At 42.4% G+C, this 21,604-nt stretch overlaps 1 protein-coding gene across 4 annotated transcripts in view; it reads left to right on the top strand.

Annotated features, from left to right (window-relative positions):
• NOL4 (nucleolar protein 4) overlaps nucleotides 1–21,604 on the top strand; it is a 177,897-nt gene that overhangs the window by 15,940 nt on the left and 140,353 nt on the right. For all 4 annotated transcript variants that reach the window (XM_086472523.1, XM_086472522.1, XM_086472521.1 and 1 more), the window contains exon 2: nucleotides 18,836–18,985. In XM_086472523.1, coding sequence (XP_086328649.1) covers nucleotides 18,836–18,985 — 150 coding nt within the window. The remainder of the gene's footprint in view (nucleotides 1–18,835; nucleotides 18,986–21,604) is intronic.

Raw genomic sequence — 21,604 nt, 5'->3', positions numbered from 1 at the left:
GCGGGCACATAATGACGCCCGGTAAAATCGTAGCTCCGGTGCCTGCCCAGCGCGGTGCTGGCGCTGGGAGCACCCGGAGTGATGGCAGCGCTGGAGGTAGCGGGTGGTGCCCTCCTCTGCCCGCAGCCGCGGCGTGGGCGGCCGTGGGTGCGTTCCTACGCGACCGCGGCCTGTTCCCGGCAGAGGATGGGTGCTGGGGTGCGAATGCGGCCGTAGGGCTGCCAGGGGGGTTCATCAGGGCAGCCCCGGACCCTGGCAGCGTGCTGGCGCTGTGGCCGTCCAGCCTGTGGCTGTGGCAGGCCTCCGGGAAGTAGCCGTTTGGCTTAGGGAAGCCCTCGTCTTTGGCCACGAGCCCCAAGTCTCTTCAGTCCATCCACCGTACCATGACGGGATTGCCACGTGAGACCCCGCTGGCAGATGTAGGGCTGCCCAACGGCTCTGCGGCTACAAAGACTTGCTGGAAATAGTGACATGTTGTGGTTGGCGTGACTTGAGGCGCAGGGAATGGAAATAAAACCGTGCACCGCTGGCACTGCTGGTGTTCACCCTCACTTTCTGCTGCTGCCAGAACCCAGCGCTTGAGACACCTCTTGCTTACCGGCCTTGGCTCTCTCTTACCGTCTGTACGTGGCTGTACGCCGTGTAGTGTAGTATAAAGTTACAGCTCTTGCTCAAAAGTTGTTTTGCTCAACTTTTGGCCCTCAAGGTACTGAACTGGCTGTTGCGGGCAATAAAAACGTTTGCTTGTAGTTGTGATAGGAGAATGTGTCCTTGGGTCTCTGACGTGAATATTAATCTGATGTATTTGGAAGCCAGGTCTGTCCCTCTGAAGAAGACTTGGGGGTCTCTTCCTCTCTGTATCAGAACGGGACAGCATAGGATTTGGGCAGAGGGCGTGCGTAGGAGGAATGTCCTCAACCCCAGGTACTAGAAGAGGTTTCTCTTTTAGCCGTAATATGAGAAAACTATTTTTCATCAGCTTCACTAAATACTGGGTTGCATGTCATCTAATAACAGCTGGAGGACTCTCATTGTCTTTAATAGAACACAGCTGAGACCTAAAAAGATAGTAAAATACTTGACCAATAATAACATCACCCATGAAAAGAAAAATTAAACTCCTTTGTGAAAAACTAACCACAAAACCACATCTGTATCCTAAAGATGTTAATATAAAAAAGAGCAGAAAACTTTATCTGTCTTTATAGATGCTAAAATAGCTTAAAAATGGAGTGTTATCAACTGTTACAATTTCATTGTGAGTCCCACGGTGTTTGTAATTTTTTCTTAAAAAATCCCATCTCCAGTCAAATGCTCGTGAAAATTCTACTTTTGCGTTAAAAAAATCAGACGAAAATCATTCAGTAATAGCTGTATGGAAAGGATTGTCAGTCATAGCAACAACTCCCTGTCAATTCTCAAAATCTCTCAAGGACCATGGATATTTCATTGTCAGCCTTTTGACTGACACGTGTGTGCAGTGCTAGTCGTTAGCGTGGTTCTAGAGACCGATACTGTTGATTTATAAACCACGAATGGCCTTGCAGGTTGCTGTTTGAGAACTTTCACTTTGATCTCTGCAGATGTCTGAAGTGGACCCTGTAGACTTAGAAACCAGGAAACAAAAGAAGTGTGTTTTTTCCGAAATCGTAAGATTTTTCATACCGATTTAATGATTTGCTATACTCTATTTCATTAATTCAAATATCAGTTCAATAATTATTCTTAAAACAAAGACCATAAATCTGAAGGATGAGAAAAATGATATAATTTCAGCAGGATCCTTTCAACAGAAAGCCTAGTAAGGTCTTTGAAAAAAATGTCAGAAGGTGCTCAAAATAACAAAACCAGAAAAAAAGTTAATTACAGAGATAGGAACACTGAATACGTCCTAAATTCTTTAAAGCTCAGCTTCATAATAGGGGAGTCTAGAAACTTCTGTTTCTGAGGTTTACAAATCAGATTGTAAAAGCTAAATACGAAAAAAATTGCATGAGTATGCTGCACCATCAAGCGAGCTCTGGAGAAGCAGGGCCTTCTAGTCAGTGGCTTGCTGAAGACTGTATTTCCCAGGTGCCGTCTTAACCACAGCCAGGAGGCCATAATTCTGGTGGGTTGACTTCTGTGGGACCAAAAATGCAAAATAAATTGCTGCAATACCTACAGCATCAGTAACTTGCAAGAATTAATTCAGAGAACTTCTATAGCTTGAGTTACCCATGGCATCAGTTGAGTTGATCATCTTGGTTCCTTCTAAACTGTTATGCTCATCACCACCATAAAGAGCAGCGTGGCCAGCAGGTTGAGGGAGGTGATTTTTTCCCCTCTGATCTGCTCTGGTGAGACACCCCCCACCCCTGCCGCAGTACTGCATCCGGCTCTGGGGTCCTCAGCACAGGAAAGACACGGACCTGCTCGAGCAGGTCCAGAGGAGGCCACGAAGATGCTCAGGGGCTGGAGCAGCTCCCTGTGAGGACAGGCTGGGAGAGTTGGGGGTGTTCAGCCTGGGGAAGAGAAGGCTCCGGGGAGACCTTAGAGCGGCCTTCAGTGCTGAAAGGGGCTGGCAGGAGAGGTGGGGAGGGACTCTTGGTCAGGGAGGGCAGGGATATGATGAGGGGTAACGGTTTTAAACTAAAAGAAGGGAGATTCAGGTTGGACATAAGGAAGACATTTTTCATGATGAGGGTGGTGAGGCCCTGGCCCAGGCTGCCCAGAGCAGCTGTGGCTGCCCCCTCCCTGGCAGTGCTCAAGGCCAGGCTGGATGGGGCTGGGAGCAACCTGGTCTGGTGGGAGGTGTCCCTGCCCATGGCAGGGGGGTGGCACTGGGTGAGCTTTAAGGTCCCTTCCAACCCAAACCACTCTGTGATTCTATGACCCTGTCTCTGTAACTTACCATGATCCCCAGTGTCACTGAGGTCTGGGAAGGATGAAAGCAAATGATAGGATGCTAGACTGGATGCTGTCATCTTAATATATTTCTTTATTTCAGTAGATATGCAGAGCTGAAACACGCTGAGTGGAGAAGGAATCTCTATAAGCTACAAGTGGAAACAAGGAGACAAAAAAAATGAAGGACCAAAAAAAAAAGAGCATCTGAGCAGGAAATCTAATAGGAAAAAATGAAATGGAGCAACCCTTTTTGCTTCAGTCCAAGATCTGAGGGAGTTTCAGAATGATTTTTTGGAGTTAGCATCAGAAATAATAAAATGTGTTTGTCAAAAAGCCTGAAGAAAAAGTATTCCTGACCCCTGGAGGAGAGTGCAATGATGGCATTGTGTTATGAAGTACCCTCAGATGGCAGTTGCTGTTAAAAATGACTGAGCAAGATGGGAACTGGGCTGTAGTGGTCAATAGATAGATGGGATAAAACCCCAGATACAAAATGAAACCCCATCCTAAATGCATTGTACCAGCTGGTGACAGCTACGTCAGGGGTCTGTTCGTTTTTCCTGGGCAGTGTTTAGCCAGCTTGCCATGCCAGTAACGTATTATCGAATCAAATTGAATTTAATTTCACACACACCCATACGTAAAAACCAAGCACACAGACTTACCAGACATGCAGCTGTGCCGGGTGTCTCCCCAGAAAGCAAATTCCAGGCTACATGCAGAATACCCTCAATGAAAAGTTATGCTAGAAATGATTTGATTTGATGGGAAATTACTTGTTACTTCCTTTTAAAGACTGTAGCACTCCAGGCTGTTTGCACAGAATAGGACGAGGTTTGTCTGCATGGTCTTTTTTAACATCTTGGTGATCCATGCTGGTTTGGCAGTTGTAGACGTAGGATTTTGAATTTAGAGTTTTCCTAGTGAGGGAGAACTGGCCTTACATGTGGTTTGTGACTCGTCAATAAAGTAATAGCATATTTCTCTTAGAGCAGGCAAAGCTTAAATGATGTAGAGAAAGTACACATTCGGTCCACATAGCTGACTCCATCTGTTGGTGCAAGTGCTGCAAAGCCTTTTAGGTTATTTGGAGATAGTGGTTGCTGTAAAGTGCAAGCAAATGAGTGGGTGCAATGTATTTACAAAGAGAGAGATGTGGTACAAGAATTCCTACTACACAGGCGTCCTTGATTTTACTAAATGTTTCACGATGCCCATGATCTCCTTCTGCAGCGTGCCTTGGGAAATGTAGTCCAGGAAGAATCAAGCCTGATGTAAGGAAAAGGTGAAGGTTTAAGAAAAGCGAATTGCAGCTTCCTGTGGGCACAGCAGCGTCTCGGAAGGTGCAGTTTCATGTTGGATTGCTGCAGAAAGAAACAAAATACTGCATTCGCAAATTCAGTCCTTGTTAATGTTTTGTTCAGCAGAATAAAAATGTTGTCGTTCATGTTGTCAGCAAGATGAAAATAGATGCTGGCTCTCCTTGTAACATAGATCTGAAGCTTTATACCCTTAGCCACGTCTAACGTGTGTGTGAAACTGTGGTCTCTGTGTCTGTATCAGCTTTGCTGAGGAACTAAAACTGATGGTGGTGTGTCCCTAGTCCTTTGCAGGCAGAGCGTCATGTTAGAGAGAATGGTACAATTTGGGAGGTTGAGCCATAGTTCGTTAAAATCAATGTGAGTTTTCAGTGAGATTATTAATTATGTTATAATTCTTGAGGAAAAAAATGTGCTGGACTCCTTGCAAGGGAAGCTGTTTTGGGCAGGAGCAAAGCAGGAATTGGGAGCTACGCTGGAGACAAGGCAGTGAGGTGGCAAAGCCTTAGGGAGGTGGTCACCTGTTTCTCACTGCCACTGAGAGGCCCTTGCTAACTCTTTCTCAGCAGATACGATCTAGTGTGGCAGGGAAACTATTCCCCGGATGAGTCCCAGAGGGTGTCACTATCGTGTCTGTCTTCCAAGTGAACATCAATAAGGGACAGCAGCACGGCAGACTGCAAACCTTTTGTAGCAGGCGGTTGGGCTCACCCAGAGATCCTGTGTTTACCTCTGCTAGTCTGTGAAATAGTCTCTCAGAGGCAGCGATGAAAGCTACCTCGGAAGAGTTGTTAAAGACAAGACAGAGGGAAGTACATCACGAGCAACAGAAGACAGTCCCTTTTCTGTCAGGGGATGGGCTAAGTGGCCGTTTGATTCTTCTTTCATCTCTGATGTCCCCGGTTTTGTACAGTACTGGTCATCTCAAGAGATCCCACAGCACATGGCAAGCTAAACCGTGAATCACAGCTATCTCTGGGTTCGATGGCCGTGTCCAGCAGTCAAACTGCGCACAGCATCTGTACGTAAATGAGAGGGAGAGAGACGTTATTGTCGTTACTGAAGACGTACGAGTGCTGTGGCCCGTTATCTTCATACAGGCAGTGTACACAGAGGGGCGAGAAAATGGGCAGGTCACTTCATATTGGTGAGTTGTGGGTGTGCTACGGTTTGAACGCTGGAGTTTAAACTAAGGCGTTGGGAGACAGAGCACCGAATTCTGGTGAACCTGAGGGATAATATAGTCGTCGTGCTGTATTTAATGCATAATTGAATTCTAATGCCATGTTTCAGCTTTTCTTCCTGTTCTGGTAAAGAGCTGAGAAATGTAAAACTTTATTCTTTTTTGTATAAAGAGAGAAAGTGCAAGTAGAGATACATACTCAAAGAAAAAAATGCTAACGTAGTCCTTCGTTCGTGTTTTGAGCAAAGAGTTGTACTAATAATTACGAAGATTCGTAAAGTTTGCCTGTTAGCTGTCACAGATATGAAAGAACAATCATGAACTTTTAATTATACAGAGCAGACTATTTCTTCTGTATCTTTCATTTTCTTTCATCAACTGTGCTTTACATATTCTACTATTAGCATGCGAGGCAATAGTGTATGGTGGTAAATTCAATGGCGTGCCTAGATTGAGGCAGAGACTTGTAAACATCTGATGGATAGAAAGTCTTCAAGTTGCAAATACTCTGATTTTCTGTCTTCTATCGTGCATCAGATGTTGGGTAAATCTGGTTACCTGCTTACTCAAAACACCTGTTTTTGCAGTACTGTTGAGGAAATAGTACGTTTTCCTTCATTATTTTTCTGTTTCTTAAATTCTGTTAAGAAAAGAAAAGGGATGATGGATAGTATCGTTAATGATCAGAACTGGGGTGTAGCGCTCACCTTCACTAAAAAAAATTAAGAAGCTGAAATTTATAAAAATTAAGATGCCTAATTTACCTGATAATACAGCATTTGCAAAGTCAGTGTTGCAATTTGTAACTGCTGTTTTTTTGAGTGGTTTGCTGTTAGGGCATGCTCCAGATTTGATGCAGGAAAGGTTCTGAGTAAAATCTGTGTAACTGAAGATCTAACCCCTTTCTTCTAGGAGTTTACAGTCCAGACATCCATGTATGTTTCAGTCTCAAAGCAACATAATAAAAGGAAATAGTTCCATTTATTCTCCTGTTTTATAGTCAGTGATACATGTGCATGTTAGATAAGACAGCAAAACATTTAGAAGAAAATTAATAGAGGCATATCTTTTCAGTACAGGGTTTTGACCAAGGGGACTGCTATGCAGTAAAGGTCTGAACGAAGGATGCAATAGGCATGAACCCACACTTTCATTGCCAGTGGCAGAACAGACACAGAGTTTGATTCCCAGCCCTCAGATGAGTGGTGGTGCCTGAGCATGCCTGAGAGAACATGCACACGGTCCCTGTGGAAATTGCTACCCATAAATCTGTTTAAGCCCTGAAAAAAGTGTTTGGACTGCATGAGGAGCTGCAGATAGACTGAGAGAGGAGCAAGGGGGAGAAAAAGTAAAAAAGAGTGGGGAAAATGCGTTTTATTGTGCGGCTTCTGTAAGAACCACTATCACTCCCACAAACATTTGAATATCTCACTGCTTTCAGAAGGGCATTAAGTAACTCAAGAAAGACTTATGTTCTTATAGTGTTTATTGAAAGGAGGGTTAATACAGTTTGTTTAGAGAAAAACTGAATCTACTGGGTCTTCAAAGAAGTTCAGGAGCCTGGATGGTTGTATTCTCTTGGTGCATAACCCTACGGGCCAAACAGGGTTTGGTGAGCTTTCATGAAGGTTCATCATGTGTCACATTAGCAAGAGTCTTCTGTGACACAAACAGCTTCAATATAATATTCGATACAGAAGAATTTTCCTTCTAAAGGAGATTACCAAAAGGACTCGTAAAGGCTGCCTTTTTCAATCACCGCCGCCCTTTTTCTGTTGGGTTCTTTTTTAGATATATTATTTCATTTACATCGCTGTAGCAAAAATTAATTGGCAAGGTGAAACTGTAGATCAGTGTTGAAAATTTCTCCTAAGCAAAGTCTGGCTAATATTGACTTCAGTGTACAGTAGCAGCATGTTTGTGCTGCATGGTGATATGAACTCTCCATCTGCAGATGTCAGCCTCCTAACTATCACGCTGGTCAGGACTGAACATATGGTTGAGCAGTGTTTTTCAAAACTTGGTTCTGCTGGCAAGGATTGGCCTCTTCATGCTGTGGAGTTTGTTTACGGTTGAGGAAGGGAAGAAGAAGAAAAGGAGAAAAAAATTGGTGTAAACGGTCTGACTGTCTGCAACAGTGCTTCCTCACAGAAACACGGGTTTTTGCATCTGGCACTTGTTCTTGCCTAGGTTTACCCAGGAGAGAAAAGTGCTGTTGTAGGAGTGAAAAACCCCCAGAATTAGGGAAATGTAATTTAATTAAAGAAAAAGCCAACAAATAAGTTGTTGAAGAGCCCCATGTCAGTCTGCTGAGGTAATTTCATTTTGTAAAACTGGATCTGTGCACACACACATACAAATATTAACAAAACTAATACCAAAAAAAAAAGCACTTTATTTACCATCTAATTTAGTTTGATGGTAGTTTTGAGTACACAAGCCCTCCCTCAGATCTGAGATAGGACCAAAACCCGCGCTTTTTTAAATGTGTTTTTGGAAGGATAATTTTTTCATCCCTCCTAATGAATTTTCCTGAAGAACATGGTTAGCTACTTGGTTCATGGCGTTGGGTGGCTTCACTGAGAACTTGTTGCCCGTATCTGACATGACATGTGCTGCTTCTGTTTCAGACCTGGTGGATTGTGTATCCAGTGTTTTGATTGATTTTTCTAGGCACGGTGTTGCTTCATCTGACAGCAGACCCTAATTCTCTCTACAGTTCCTGCTTTGCTTGTGTTCGTAGGTCACCAGGGCTGTAACAGCACCACTGCTAAAACCGCCTGCAGGCAGAAGTCAGCGTGCCAGGCACAGACCCGTGCCTTCAGTTTTGTACTAAACTGACTGCTGAGTCCCTGGTGGCCTGTATCCCTGGTCAGGTAACATTACCTGTGCAATTACAGCGAGCCCCTTCGTAATCCCTGCCCCGTTGTCCTTGCAGAAATCTGGAGGGACCTCCATTAGAGGCTCTTAGTTTATACTCCAGGAATATTTAGTCTTGGAATTACCTCTTTGCTCCCCGCAGTAAACAGCTTTCTTCCAGGGTGGGAAGTGTATTGGTAATGTGGTCAGAGAACCAGGCCACACGTGGAGCACGGGCTGCTCTGGAGACTCCTGTCCCCTTTGGCGCTGGAGCTGGGGACAGTTGTCGTTATTTTGGGCTTTGCCTTGACCTAGCCAGGCCCTGGGTTGTATCAGCACCAAGGGTTTGTACGGGTGCTGCAAAGCCACTCCTGTTTTCTCATCTGTCCCTACCATAAGCTGCCTGTGCAGCACCAGTGCAGCTTAAAATCTGATCCCCAGTGGCTTTACTGATCTTGCTAATGAGGTTACCAATTAATGGCGCCTAATTACCACCTAATGGCACCAATGTCTGTTGTAGCGGTGGTTTTTGGTGATGGAGGCAGCTGTCCTCTGGGAACTGTGCTGACACCATGAACTCATTTTGTATAAGCAAGTGAACAGCCGTTGCAGAGACGTCGATGGGAGAGATTAGGTGGTCTTCATCTCCCTGCCACCCCAGGGCTGTTCCTTTGCAGTAGGCAGCAGGTGGAAGCAACTTCAAGGGACAAAAGCCCTTGCTGGAGTTGGCCCCAGAGATCTGGACACAAAACCACTGTATCCCATTAGCAGTCCTCTTATCCATCCTTCAGTTCTGCTGACTTTTGGAAGTATTTTGCCAATTAACTAGGGTTTTGAAGCAATTTATTTTTTTTTTAGAAGTTTTGTCACTGAGCCGTGTTGATCTGTGGTGTGGCATCGTCTTGGCACCTGATTGCAGTATGTAACTCTTGGCACTTCCATATCATGTTACTTATTAAAAAAGCTCCTCTTGCACCAGAAGCTTATGAGTATTTGAAATAGAATTTAAAAATACACATTTAATTTCACAGGCAGCACTTTGGGCTAATGAGTTCTCATTATTTAAGCTTCACTTTAGTGTTAGGTTACTTTTGGCGCACAGTAGTTGCATTTCATCTGTCTGAAAAAAGGTGGCATTATAGATCTACATTGCATTCCCCTAGTGCTTGAATACCTGTAAAGTATAGTACATTTTAAAATATAATTGTGTAATTGTTCATTTTTGGAACATGACAGGAATATTAAGAGTTAACAGTTAGTAGCTTGCCTGTTTCGTTTTGCGGAACTGATGACAGTACGAGATATTATAAGTCAGAAAAAAACCCCAAAACATACTAAACACTCGAGGATTCACACCCATTCATTTTAAAATCCCCTACAGTCGAAAATATTTTAAGAGAATTAGTTGTTTTATCCTGGTAACTTTATTTGGGAAAAGCAAATCTTTTCATGCTCCTCAAAGTACTGTATAGATACGAAGAACTGTCTATTTCGAGATGATGGTAAAACTAAGTCTTGTATGTGTTGTCATTGCTAGTAACTTTTAGAAACAAACGTTCATTTCTACATGGAAATGAATGTAAGTGTGCTGAGCTGGCAGAATGGGGAGCTGAAGTCCCTTCCCTTCAAAATACTCACCAGGAGTAGCTGACCCTTCCAGTTTACTGTGAGACTGAAGAGGCAGTTCCCCTGCTAAGCATTTAGCTCAGCATTGCGATCTTCTCTGGAAAAGTCTTGGAGTAACTGTTTACAGCTTGGCAGATACAATTGTCAGATAAAATGTATGAAGAGTAGAAAGACATGAAAAAGTGTTTAAAGGGAATGTCACTTCAGCGTTTGTACACTCACTGGTCACTTGTGCTTCACTGAGTTGTTATCCTTCTACTTTTTGGCTCAGCCTGACGGTGTATTTACAATTTTTTTTGAACAACTGAAGAAATCTGTACACAGAAAGATTACCACCAGCTTCAGAATTGCTTCTTTGAACTTTTTTGGTGTCTCTTAGTTAGGAGGAATCTTATTTTATAGCTATCCTAATACTTACCTGTATGTTCAGTTTTACTTTCAGTAGAAGAATAACATGTTACTTTAATGGGATGAATTTTCACACACTTTCATCCTGTTTCACAGTAGAACTGAAGGCACTTTTTTAAGCTTTAAAACTGCAATTTCTTTAGAATTCACACAATTACAGAAAATTCTGGTAGCAGTTCCTCATACCTAGATGAATCCTCTAATGAGTCATCAAGAAGGAATAAACGCATTAAAACTTTGATCATGAATGTGAGCTTAAACAAAAACTTCAGTTAAGTTTGGCTATGTTGCACTCCTCCTCTGTTCAATTATCCTTAATGCCCTAGCTAGGTTTATTAGCTCTCAGCTGCCTACCAAACAGTGAGACTGAAGTGGGCAAGTGAAGTGTGCTGGATATTTCCAGAACTGTAGTGAGGATTTTCCAAAAAATAGACTTCGAAGTCAAATTTCAATTATTTCTAATAGAAAACTAACCCACTAGGAAAGAAATGGCACCTTCAGGGAGCAGGAAATAATACAATCTGGTTATGAAAAAAAGGAATAGTTACTGCTTCTCTTTTAAAATACAGACTACTGAACAAACTATTTTGATATAGTCTAAGATCGGAAATTATTTTTGAGGTGATTTTTTTTGAGAACGAATAGGTAAATTATAGTTAAATTCAGTGTAATAAAGATTTGCAATTTGCTGAATTAATTTTTTGTTATCGTTGTAAGAAATTGACCAAAATTGTTCGCCTTTGCAGTGCAAACTTCCCACAGGTGTTACATGTGCTCTTCTCTGGCTGTCCAAGTCGAGCTTTGGTTCTGTTGTTCTGTCCCATACTTTTCACTGAATATGATGCATTTAATGCCTGGGTTAATTGGTCCTGTATTAAGTATACCAACTCAACATGCTTCTGTAGGCAGAATGCAGCATTTGTTTGCTTTCTCTGTCAGAAAAGAAAGGAAAAAAAGGCTGGCTGTAGTCAGACTGCATCTCATGATGGAAGCATCATCTGTGGTTTTAACAGGCTAAGTGGGAAGGAAATTGCTGGAGAGGGAAGCAGGCAGAGGGAGTAATGTGGCAAATGTAGTCTCCCCATCAGCATAGGGGTTTGTTCAGCTTCTTTCTGCTCTCCCCAGTCACACCAGGGCCATGTGTGTCCCTGAGCTAGATACCTGAGTATCTTCCTCATCGGTTTGGGTAATGTTCACCACAGTGTGCATGTGTGAAAAATCCTGTCTCGTTGTCTTGCTGAGGGAGCTGTGGCTGCATCTGCACTGGCGTTTTGGTTTGGAGAATGACTTTGAAACAAAGCTCCTGACTATGCTTGCTGTGCTTAGTTTCATGCTGCAGTGTTTTTTCAGTGCGTGAACTGATTCCTTTCAGTGAAAGAAAACTGGCGTTTGTTCCAGGCGTGCACCTACTGGGTTGCAACCAGAAGTGGGTGTCCCGTGCAGCCGACCCGGTAGCCTGAAATATGTACGGTGTGGAATCAGCTCCTTGCTGTCAGTTGCTTTGCTCTACGGATCTGCTGCTCCTGTGGTGCCCTGCTTGCTCACGGAGATACAGCTCGTGGTGTTTAGTGAGCCAGCAGCAACAGACTTCACAAATAGTAAAATGTGACCCGTTTTTGTTGAGAATAGTTATGTAAATATTTAAACACCTAAGGAAAAAAAATAATCAGGTGTAGTGCGCCGAGGGAACAGAGTATTCAGACCTCAGTTGAGAAGTAACCCTTAACTATGAAGAATAAAGGGCAACCAGTGCTGCGCCTGTCCTGTATTCCTCACTGGAGGCTTCTCTGACGTTCCTCCAGGGCTCTGAGTGCAGTTGATCTTGAGGCAACTTCTCGAAATTGCCTCTTGCTTCCCATGTCCATGCTTATTTGCAGGAGACACGTTCCATGTTTCATTTCAAAGCTCTTCTGCTTTAACACTGATGATGATAGATCTGCCTATCCATCCACACTTCTGAAGAAAGTTGAAAAAGAAAAGTTTCTGCCCTTCTCCAGTATGGAAGGAGCTTTAAATATTTATCTCAGAGACCACTGGCCGGGTTGTTATCCTGATCATGCCAAAAGGGCCTCTGAAGATACCTTTGAAGGTACCTTGTCTGTCATGAAATAATCTCCAGGCCATTTTACTACACTTCAAGGAAAGAAAGGTGACCGACCTTCCTTTTGCAGTTTGACAAGTTGGATTTCACCACCCGTTATCTCTAATTGCTGTAGCTTAATTTAATAGAGCTATTGATATTCGCCAGATGATGGCTTCACCTGAAAGGACTCGGTAGGATAGTCCTTTTGGGTGGGATCTTTTAGACTTAGATGGCACTCAACATTCACCCCTTGCTGTTTATGGACAGAGATTTGGCTTTGGTGCTTTCCCATGATCTGGACTAGTCCGAGAGATAAAGGAGAAAGGGACTTCTGCTCAGTATTGATTTGGTCTCTCCTGCTGTTTGTTTGGTCTCTTGGACTCCCTTATCAAGGCAGAGGATTTTTTTCTCACCTACAGCTTTCATAACATCCCAAAACTTTGTGTCTGTTGTTCAGTTTTAGTCTCTCATCTCAAATGGCATATTAAATTGCCATTTTACTTCACTTTATTCTCTTGTTGTCATGATCTATTTCCACAATTAGTTTGACTCGTTGCTGCCATATCCTAGCTTATTGGTTTAGTCCGTGTAGGGTTTCTTGCTCTAAAGCTGCCAGAGGGAGGACTTGTCAGCTGGAAATGGTTCTTATGTGTATCTGCCTTAATATAACTCTGATTTTTCCTGTCTCCATCTGCTGGTAAAATACGAGATTTGCTGTTCAAACAGATCATATAATGAGTAACAGAAACTATAAATTTCAAATAATAAATAGCCCTTTTGCTGTTATAGACAGTTTCCATTAGGAACTGGCTAGAAACGGTCAATTTATTTATTTTTAGGCCACTTAATAATAGCTATCAAATACTAATAACTTTTGATCTATTGTAGATTTGTACTGTGCTGACAGGAATGAGTTAGATATTCAAACAGATGTACTAATAACCTGGAAATTCAAGTCAGTGTGCTGATGAAACGAGGTTTGTTCATTTCTATGGCAGTAAGAGACGTTAAATCATAGAATCACAGAGTGGTTTGGGTTGGAAGGGACCTTAAAGCTCACCCAGTGCCACCCCCCTGCCACGGGCAGGGACACCTCCCACCAGACCAGGTTGCTCCCAGCCCCGTCCAGCCTGGCCTTGAGCACTGCCAGGGAGGGGGCAGCCACGGCTGCTCTGGGCAGCCTGTGCCAGGGCCTCACCGCCCTCACAGGGAAGAATTTCTTCCTAAATTTTAGGAGGATCTACATCTACCCTCTTTCGGTTTGAAACTGTTACCCCTCATCTTGTCACTACACTCCCTGATTTTAAAGATCAGTATTTTTACACTGAGCAAGCAGATACAGGAACTAACACATAACGGGATTTTCAATCTGGTAATTTATTTTAACTTCTTTCTGCAGACAAGTATGTAAGGCTCATGTTATACATAAACTACCACTGGTTCCTCCTAACAGTTACAATACAAAATTTTCCAGCGGTGAATCGAAAGGGAATAAAATCATGTCAGGAGCTCATTACGTTTAAACTAACAAGGCGGGGGTTTATGTGCAAAACTTTTTTGTAAGGATATAGATCATTCAGAGCACGTTTTTGTCAGCAAAAGATTTTGCTTCCCATCCAGGGGAAAATCATCTTCAAGACTAGTCAGCAGAGGTGTGGTGACACAAATGTGCAACAACTCAGCTGTTGTCTCAACTGGTTAGATCAGAAAAATGTTACACATCATATTTCTGCATTCAAAGCAGTCTTACATTTGTATGTGATTTATGTTATGTGATGAAATATTTAGGTTGAGTGTTATTTCCATCTACTACTAATGTTTTGTAGATGCTTCTGGCTTTGATGCATTTACAACAGAGGTTTTTATTGTCCTGAACATTTTCTATAAAACCACCAACCAAGCCTTTGCTTTTAGTTCTGTTTCAGTCTATCATGTGTTTATAGGAATATTTTTCAAACACTGTAAAGATGCTGATAGTTATATTTATTCACAGATCAAGAGGGTGTTTTATGAGACCGATTTCCCCCAAGAATGGAATGAGGTGGTGCAGGTATTCTCAAGCAAGGAATTGTAAGCACTTTTGTTTCAGGGGCTTTAATTTTAAAGGCTTATATTATTTTTTTTTTTTCTCCTCTGCAAATTAACTGTAAAAATGACAGCCTTTCATTTAATAGATCTTTTTGCTGTCTTGACTAAGAGCTTTATCTCTTCGCTTCACTGGCAAACTTTTTTCCCTTCTTTACTCCCACTAGCCCGGTAGGTTCCACCTCAATAAAAGAGACTGACTCTCTCCTTGAGCATCCTTGTTCAAAGGCATCCTTAGCACTTTCCGAGAGGTGCACAACTCTCTGTAAAGGTCACTTCTCTCTAGAAATTTATTGTTTGTGTAGCTATCTGAAAACCAACCAACCAACTTTAATCGCAGAGTGCAAGTGGAATTTGTGGGGCTGAAAATGAAAAGAAACATCTTATTTATTTGTGTTCTAAGAACATAGGAAGAGCACTGAATAAACATAAACCCAAGAGTAAACAGGAAACCCTGCGATACAAGAGTAAAATTAAGTAATTTCTCACTGTTAAGAGACTGAAACCATTCCTGCAGCTATAAGGATGAATTGTATTGTGGCAGTGCCTGTCGAGCTGTTGGCCTGAGGAATCTGAGACAACTGGTTTAGGATAGGGGCATAACTCTGTGATGGCTGGAGAAAGCGGGATGAAGCTCGGCCTAAAAGATTTAAGAGTGTAAGTCCAATTTTTGAAGTGAAACGTTCAGCGAGGCTTCCATTCCTGAGTCATTTTTGAAAGTAGGGCTTGGACTCTTGCCTTGACGAATGAAAGTCCTAAAAATACCTCAGTGATTTATAAATATCCTCCTTGCTATTCCAGAGTACCCAAGTCACTTTGAAAGTGGTGTTTAAGCTTCTCAGTCAGGGAGTTATCAAGAAGGAACTCAATTAATATCTAGTCTAGCCAAGACAGGATTTACTCAAACTATCCCTGACAGATATTTGTCTAACCTGGTCTCGAAATCCTCCCGTGACAGACATCCCACAGCCTCCCCAGGCAAACTATTACTGTACTTGACTATCCACATCAATAGTGAGTTTTCCCTAATGTCTAATGTAAATCTCCCGTGCTGTGGTTTAAGCCCATTACTTGCCCTGTCCCTTGTGGACATTCCATAGCCTTTCAGACATCTGAATAGCATTATCATGTATTCTCTCATTTGTCTTCTTTTAGCCTTAGTTGAGGCTAAAAAAAATGTCCCCTTAGGCACCGTGAAAATTTTTACCCAAAGCCAGCTTATAAAGTAGAGCTGCTTTGTTAATGCCTTTATCAAATAGCAATTTCAGGATAAAAGTGTAGTGTAATGGCATATGGCAGGAAAGCCTGATACAACTTCATCCACTTCAGAGACTTTATGGTTTAAATGGAGATTTGACGTTGTTATCATTTGCCCAGATTTTTACTTATTGGGATGTCAGCACTGGGATATCAAAAGTCTCAGTAAGTAGCTACCTTATTCACGTTACTCATCTGGTGTATTGCTTCTGCAGCTAAGGCTTACGTCTCTGCACAGCATTGCGTGTTGCCAGATGGACTGAACAGCTTACATCAACTCAGCACCTTCTGCAACACTGCAGGCTTTCCGAAACAAGGTCTGCCTTACTGCCACATACAGCACCAAGCAGAATAAAGCCTGACCTAGTCGTGTCCAGGCCCCAGCAGATAAAGTTATGATGAAGTTACAAGTGTAGATGTTAAATAATAGTACTGTCTTCCCCTGAAGCAGTTTCCACTCTGTGCTAACCATTTTTTTCCTACCATTTTTGACTGATTTGGAAAGTTGGTATTCATTTTCTGGCACTTCAGTTAGGAGGCGTGACAGAGAGTTTGTGCAGATTTTACTTCTTTGTATTTTTAGAGGTAGCAGCAATGCTTACTGTTTTATTCAGCTGGATGGAGAAATGCAGCTTCAGGAGCACACCCACATCGTGCCTCCCTGCCTTTGAGTGTCAGTGTCTGGGGAGGGAGGTAGGAGGAATATCAAAGAAGAGCACTGCACACTATGGCCACCAAAAGCAGCAAAATTAGTTTTGGTTTTGAGTTTCTTCTTTGAACGTGTTCCTAATGTTTGCATGTGTCAGCTCTGCTGAGGTGGCATCTCAGGTTTTAAATTAATATTGTTGTAATGCATTTCTCTTTAATTAAAAAAGAGAGCTCCCCCGTAGGAAACTTCCTAAAACAAAACTCATTAGTAATAAACAGATTAAATCTTTATTAGTTAATCAACACTATAAACTTCTGAGTGTTTGGCGAGCGGCATGAGATAACACTGTCGTCATAATAAGAGTGTTTGAAATCATTAGGGATCCCACCGTGCCATTTGGGTGGTGAGAAAATAATGATTGAAGATGGGCACCCCTACAGAGCTCACATGCGAATTCCCCTAAAGATTAAAGCTGCAAAGATCTGGATTTTATGTCGGCCCCATCTCTAAAGCTTTTTTTTTTTTTTAAATAGTGGGTTATGGGGGTGGGCAGTACCGAGCCAGTTCTTAATGATGCTGATGCCGGAACCTGTCACGATGCCACAAAATTTTTGAACTGGTGATTAGTGAAATTTTAGGGACTCTTTGTGGGATGGGAGCCTTGCCACCTTCTCAGAGTAACTGTTCCCAGCTGATCTCTCTGAGGCTTTTAACCTGTGGTGGAGAGTGCACTGCAAATTCCTCATCTTCCTCCACCCTGAATCCTCAACACAGCCACTTCCATCAGGATGGTGGCAGTCCTCTGATCACACATATGCAGGAGTTCTGCTCTGGTCCGGCTGTCTCCTGGGGACAAAGAGCACAACCTGCTGTGCAGATGGAAGGGACCACGTAGCTTTGGGCAGGGACCTCTCTGAAGAAGGCTGGGCATACTGGAGCAGGACAGGACAAAACTTGTCTGGCTGGTAGCGTATCGACGTCTCCTAACCGGAGATCATTTGGAGTCAAGCACATTTAGAAAGTTACACTATAAAGGCACTGACATTTTCTCAGTCACTACTGGGAATGTGTCAGAGCTCCTCTGTGTCACACCGGGCAGTTCTTTGGAGCCATGGGGATTATTTGGGTTCTTTCCTTGAACCCTATGAAAAATAAAAGTAAACGGGCTGGAATAAAAATAGGGGCAGTAAGAAAAATAAATCATGTTTGTCCACATCCAGCAAACTTACTGGAATGGGTTAGCAAGAAGTCACGAGCAGGGGGACAGCAACTGGGAGTCATACGTAATTACTGCCTTTTCAGTTCTCGTCTTTCGTCTTTATTCAATCACCGCAGCAATAGTTGCACGTTTTTTGTCACAAGAGGGTCAATGTAAATCAGTTTTGTGGTGGCATGAATTACAGCAGCAGTAATGGTGTTACAAACGTGCGAAGCTTGGAGCGCCCTTACGGCTGAAAGTACACATTGAAGGTTGGGTGACGCTGCTGCCTCCAAAGGTCTAAATTCAGATACTGTGTTGGCGTACAAGTGAATTGGCCATTCTTATTTTATTTCTGATGTACTTATGTGGTGTTGCAAAACACAGCCTGCTTGAGGGATGCCTGCTGTGGAAAAACAAGAGTCCCAGTTCCTGCCCCTTCGTTAGAAGTGGATCCATAGACAGTGTAAACCCAAAAAGCACTCATGTGGACGGTCCTATTTAAAAGGCGGGAACTGAACTGCACTGATTAATTTCAGAGACACTGGGGACTGTTGCTGTTTAGAAGTCTTTAGCAGCCATGGCACTATCACTTTTCAAAATCAGATGGTAGATGTCCTCACTTTACTGTCACTTGTTCCAACTGGACATCTGTGTGCAAAACCCACAAATTTTAGAACGTCCCTTTCTTTTCCTCATATTGTGATGCGTCTTCATGGAGTGTATTTTCAAGCAGGTTTTGCAGGGGTAAATTATTTGTAACGACTTTCTTTGTATTCATAATTACAGTCAGCTCTGTCACCTGTGAATTAAAACCTTTTATTAAATACCTTTATGAAATGCTAGGTTTACAGATTTACTGGGAGGGGAATGAGAGGATAAACGAGCTGTAGCATTCTTATTAACAGCCGCATAATGCATTTCTGTGCCGTGTGTTTAGGTCTGCTTCTGCCTTTGAATCTTGTTTGTGCATTTGGAGAAAGAAGCACAGATACTTTTTGGTTTGTTTTTTTTAAATACTGGGGTGATAGTTCACTTTCTATCAAGAGACCAAATGGCTTGGCGAAATGGGCTACTTGCAAGGGTCCATATGATCCTTCTGATCATACAGCTTTCCTACAATACTGTTTCTTTCATTCACAGGGTGTGTGACCTTCAGATCTCGGTGGAAGGGTCTTTAACTCCCTGCTAAAAAAGGAGCACATGTCCCATGATTATAATAATTGATCTGTTCATCCCATCCCCCTTACTTTTTCTTTTCTCTTTTTTTTCTTTTCAGGATGGAGTAGGTGTGGATGAGAAGCTGTCTTTACGGCGGGTAGCCGTCGTAGAAGATTTCTTTGACATTATCTATTCCATGCATGTTGAAACTGGGCCTAATGGAGAACAAATCAGAAAACATGCTGGACAAAAGAGAACGTATAAAGCAGTAAGTAAAAAAAAAAAAACCAACTAAAAGTGAACATCGGTCTCTAAAAGTGAATTATTTGGGCTTAGTCACATGGCGTGTGTTTTATTTTTTTTTCCAACTGGATTAGTACTGCAACCCTCACCCTCAAATTTGTTTCAGAGATCTTCCAATAATGCATGAAAACATACAGTTTAGAAACGGCATTTTCCGTGTAACAAGGGCCAGATCCATTGACTTCAATGGAGATTTTCTCATCGGTGCAAGCAGAGAATTTATTCTTTCTATAATGGTTTGACAATTTCTCTAATAGCTCTGTGTTACTTAATTGTTGGTACATGGATGAAGTCTTAGAGAAGACTTAGAAGGTGTTGCCCCAGCTTTGCTAAATGACCTGCTGTACCTCAGCGTACGAGTGAAGTTGCCTTATGGTTTATTGCTGCAGACTACGTATACTTAATGGTCTAATGGTATGAAAACTTGTAAATATCCTAAATTTGAAAGGCTGGAAAGGGACTAGGTACAATGAGAGACGTTTTGAGATGGCAGCTCTCTCACCTGCGTAAACTGGCTGAGTAGAGAGAAATGATTATTTTTAAGATTTTTAATTGCATGTTGTTGTTTGACCTAACCAGTTCAGGCACTGCCTTAAAATAGCTATAAATAGCTTTTGTGGTTAGAGGCCCAAATATAGCACTTTCTTTTCTGACAGAGAACTAATCAAACATTTGCAGCACTTGCCCAGGGTGCTTGTAATGTATGTGCCTGCCTGGATTTGGATGGCCCAGCTTCCATGTGCAGGGCTGTGCCAGTGCCAGGCACGCTTAGCAGTTGATCCTGATCCGCCTGCCCAGCGGTTTCCAGCTGCTGAAGCACCGGGGGCTCCCCCAGGGTGGCAGGGCAGGGGCTCCCAGCCAGGGCCCATCCCAAAGCCCCAGCCAGGGTGCAGAGCATGCGAGGCACCTCTCCCCATGGCCCCCATGGGACGAGGCTGGCGGGAGGCTCTGCACAGGGCCCCGAGGTGACCTGTCACCTGAACATGGTGTTCTTCACCTTAAAAACAACCTGCAGTTGTGTGGGCTGGTTTTTGTCAGGGCACCAAAATGTGGGGGAACTCCAGGTTTCTGATACCCACATCTTCAATTTTAGCTGTCAGAAATAGCTGGTTTTTCATTACTGATTTTTTCAGGTATATAATAGTCTTTACTATATATCTGTGAATCCCTTCACAGGTATTTTATTTATAGGCTGTTTCACACAGTTTGTTGCGGGATAAGCTCTTGGTAAAATTTCTTATAATTTCTTCCCTGTGGTATTGACCTTAAGATAGCTCTATGAAGGAAGACATCAGTCATCGGGGTGTGCTTTTGTAAGGCTTGGAGTGTTATTTCAGGGTGAACAAACAAAAACTGTCTAATTTTCATCTGTCACCTCGGTCATTTTGATATTTGGTCTTCTCTCTTAGAAAGCATTAGAGAAGTAGTATTTTCATTGAACTTTCTCTTTCTATTTTGCTTTACTTCAGTAAGCTGTTCAAAGGTATAGGTCACAAACTTTTAGAATAATATACAAGTACAAGGAATGCTGCCAGCTATAAATACAATACTTCAAGTCGTCATCCTACAAATGCCTGCCAAGTGTAATATTTACTACCGTAAGAATCCCATGATTCCAGGTCAGATAAGAAATTTGTTTATTGTGAACAGCATGAAAGGTAACTAGTGTATCTTCTGTGAGGAGAACTATTTGTGCAGATTCAATAGCCTACACAGTAGTTTCGTTTAATGTCAGCTTTTATTGCAGTTGAGGCCTGAGCTTATTACGTCACTATGAGAAGAGGATAAGGATGCCCAAATGTAGGATTGTGTGATTACCAGAGTCCGCAAGATTTGTGCATTCATTTTGTTGTGTTTATTAAGGACATTGGGTCATATTTCTCAAGGACAGGACTCACATATATACTTTTAAAAGACTTCCATAGATTAAAAAAAAAAGGGAAAAAAGACTCCAGACCAATATCAGCTGCTGCTTTGTATCCTGACGTGAGTCGGATTAAGTAAACAGGCCTCAAACTCCACCAGCCTAACTGGGGAAATGCGTGCTCCTTTGCTAGGGCTGTCCATGAAAATGCCTTCACTAAAAGTGATGAGCTGTACTGTCGGTGTGTTCCAGCAAGCCACGCAGTATCTATCTCCTCTGTGGCATTGCAGGAGGAAAGAGGTAGTATCTTGGGTAACTGTCTCACAAAACATTATCCCCTAAGAGCTTTATAAATCCAAACGAAGTACTTTGGTGGGGTTTAATTTTATTAAGTGAATTTGGAACAAGATTAATTTAGCCTGGTTTCTTTATTCACATGTCAAAAGTGAATCATCCTTCAGATGTGTGAATGTATTTATCATGTGTAAGTATTCATCAAATAGTTGAGTGAAGAATTTTTACAGGAAGGATGGTTCACAAACTGTATGCTACAACTGCTATTTGATATTCATAATTCCTGGCATGTGATGATCACATCACTTCTGCTCTTTGACTGGATAACCGAAACAGTTTAGCGGAGAAATGATTGTACCACAATTTTGGTACAAAATTGCAAAACTTCTGAAGTGCATAAATACTGTCATGGATTTTTCAGTACCT

This window comes from Leptosomus discolor, chromosome 13 (assembly GCF_034619465.1).
Source record: "Leptosomus discolor isolate bLepDis1 chromosome 13, bLepDis1.hap2, whole genome shotgun sequence".
In the NCBI taxonomy this organism is placed as follows: Eukaryota; Metazoa; Chordata; class Aves; order Leptosomiformes; family Leptosomidae; genus Leptosomus; species Leptosomus discolor.
Note: the sequence above shows the minus strand (reverse complement) of the source record. Positions and strands in the feature narration are given on the sequence as shown.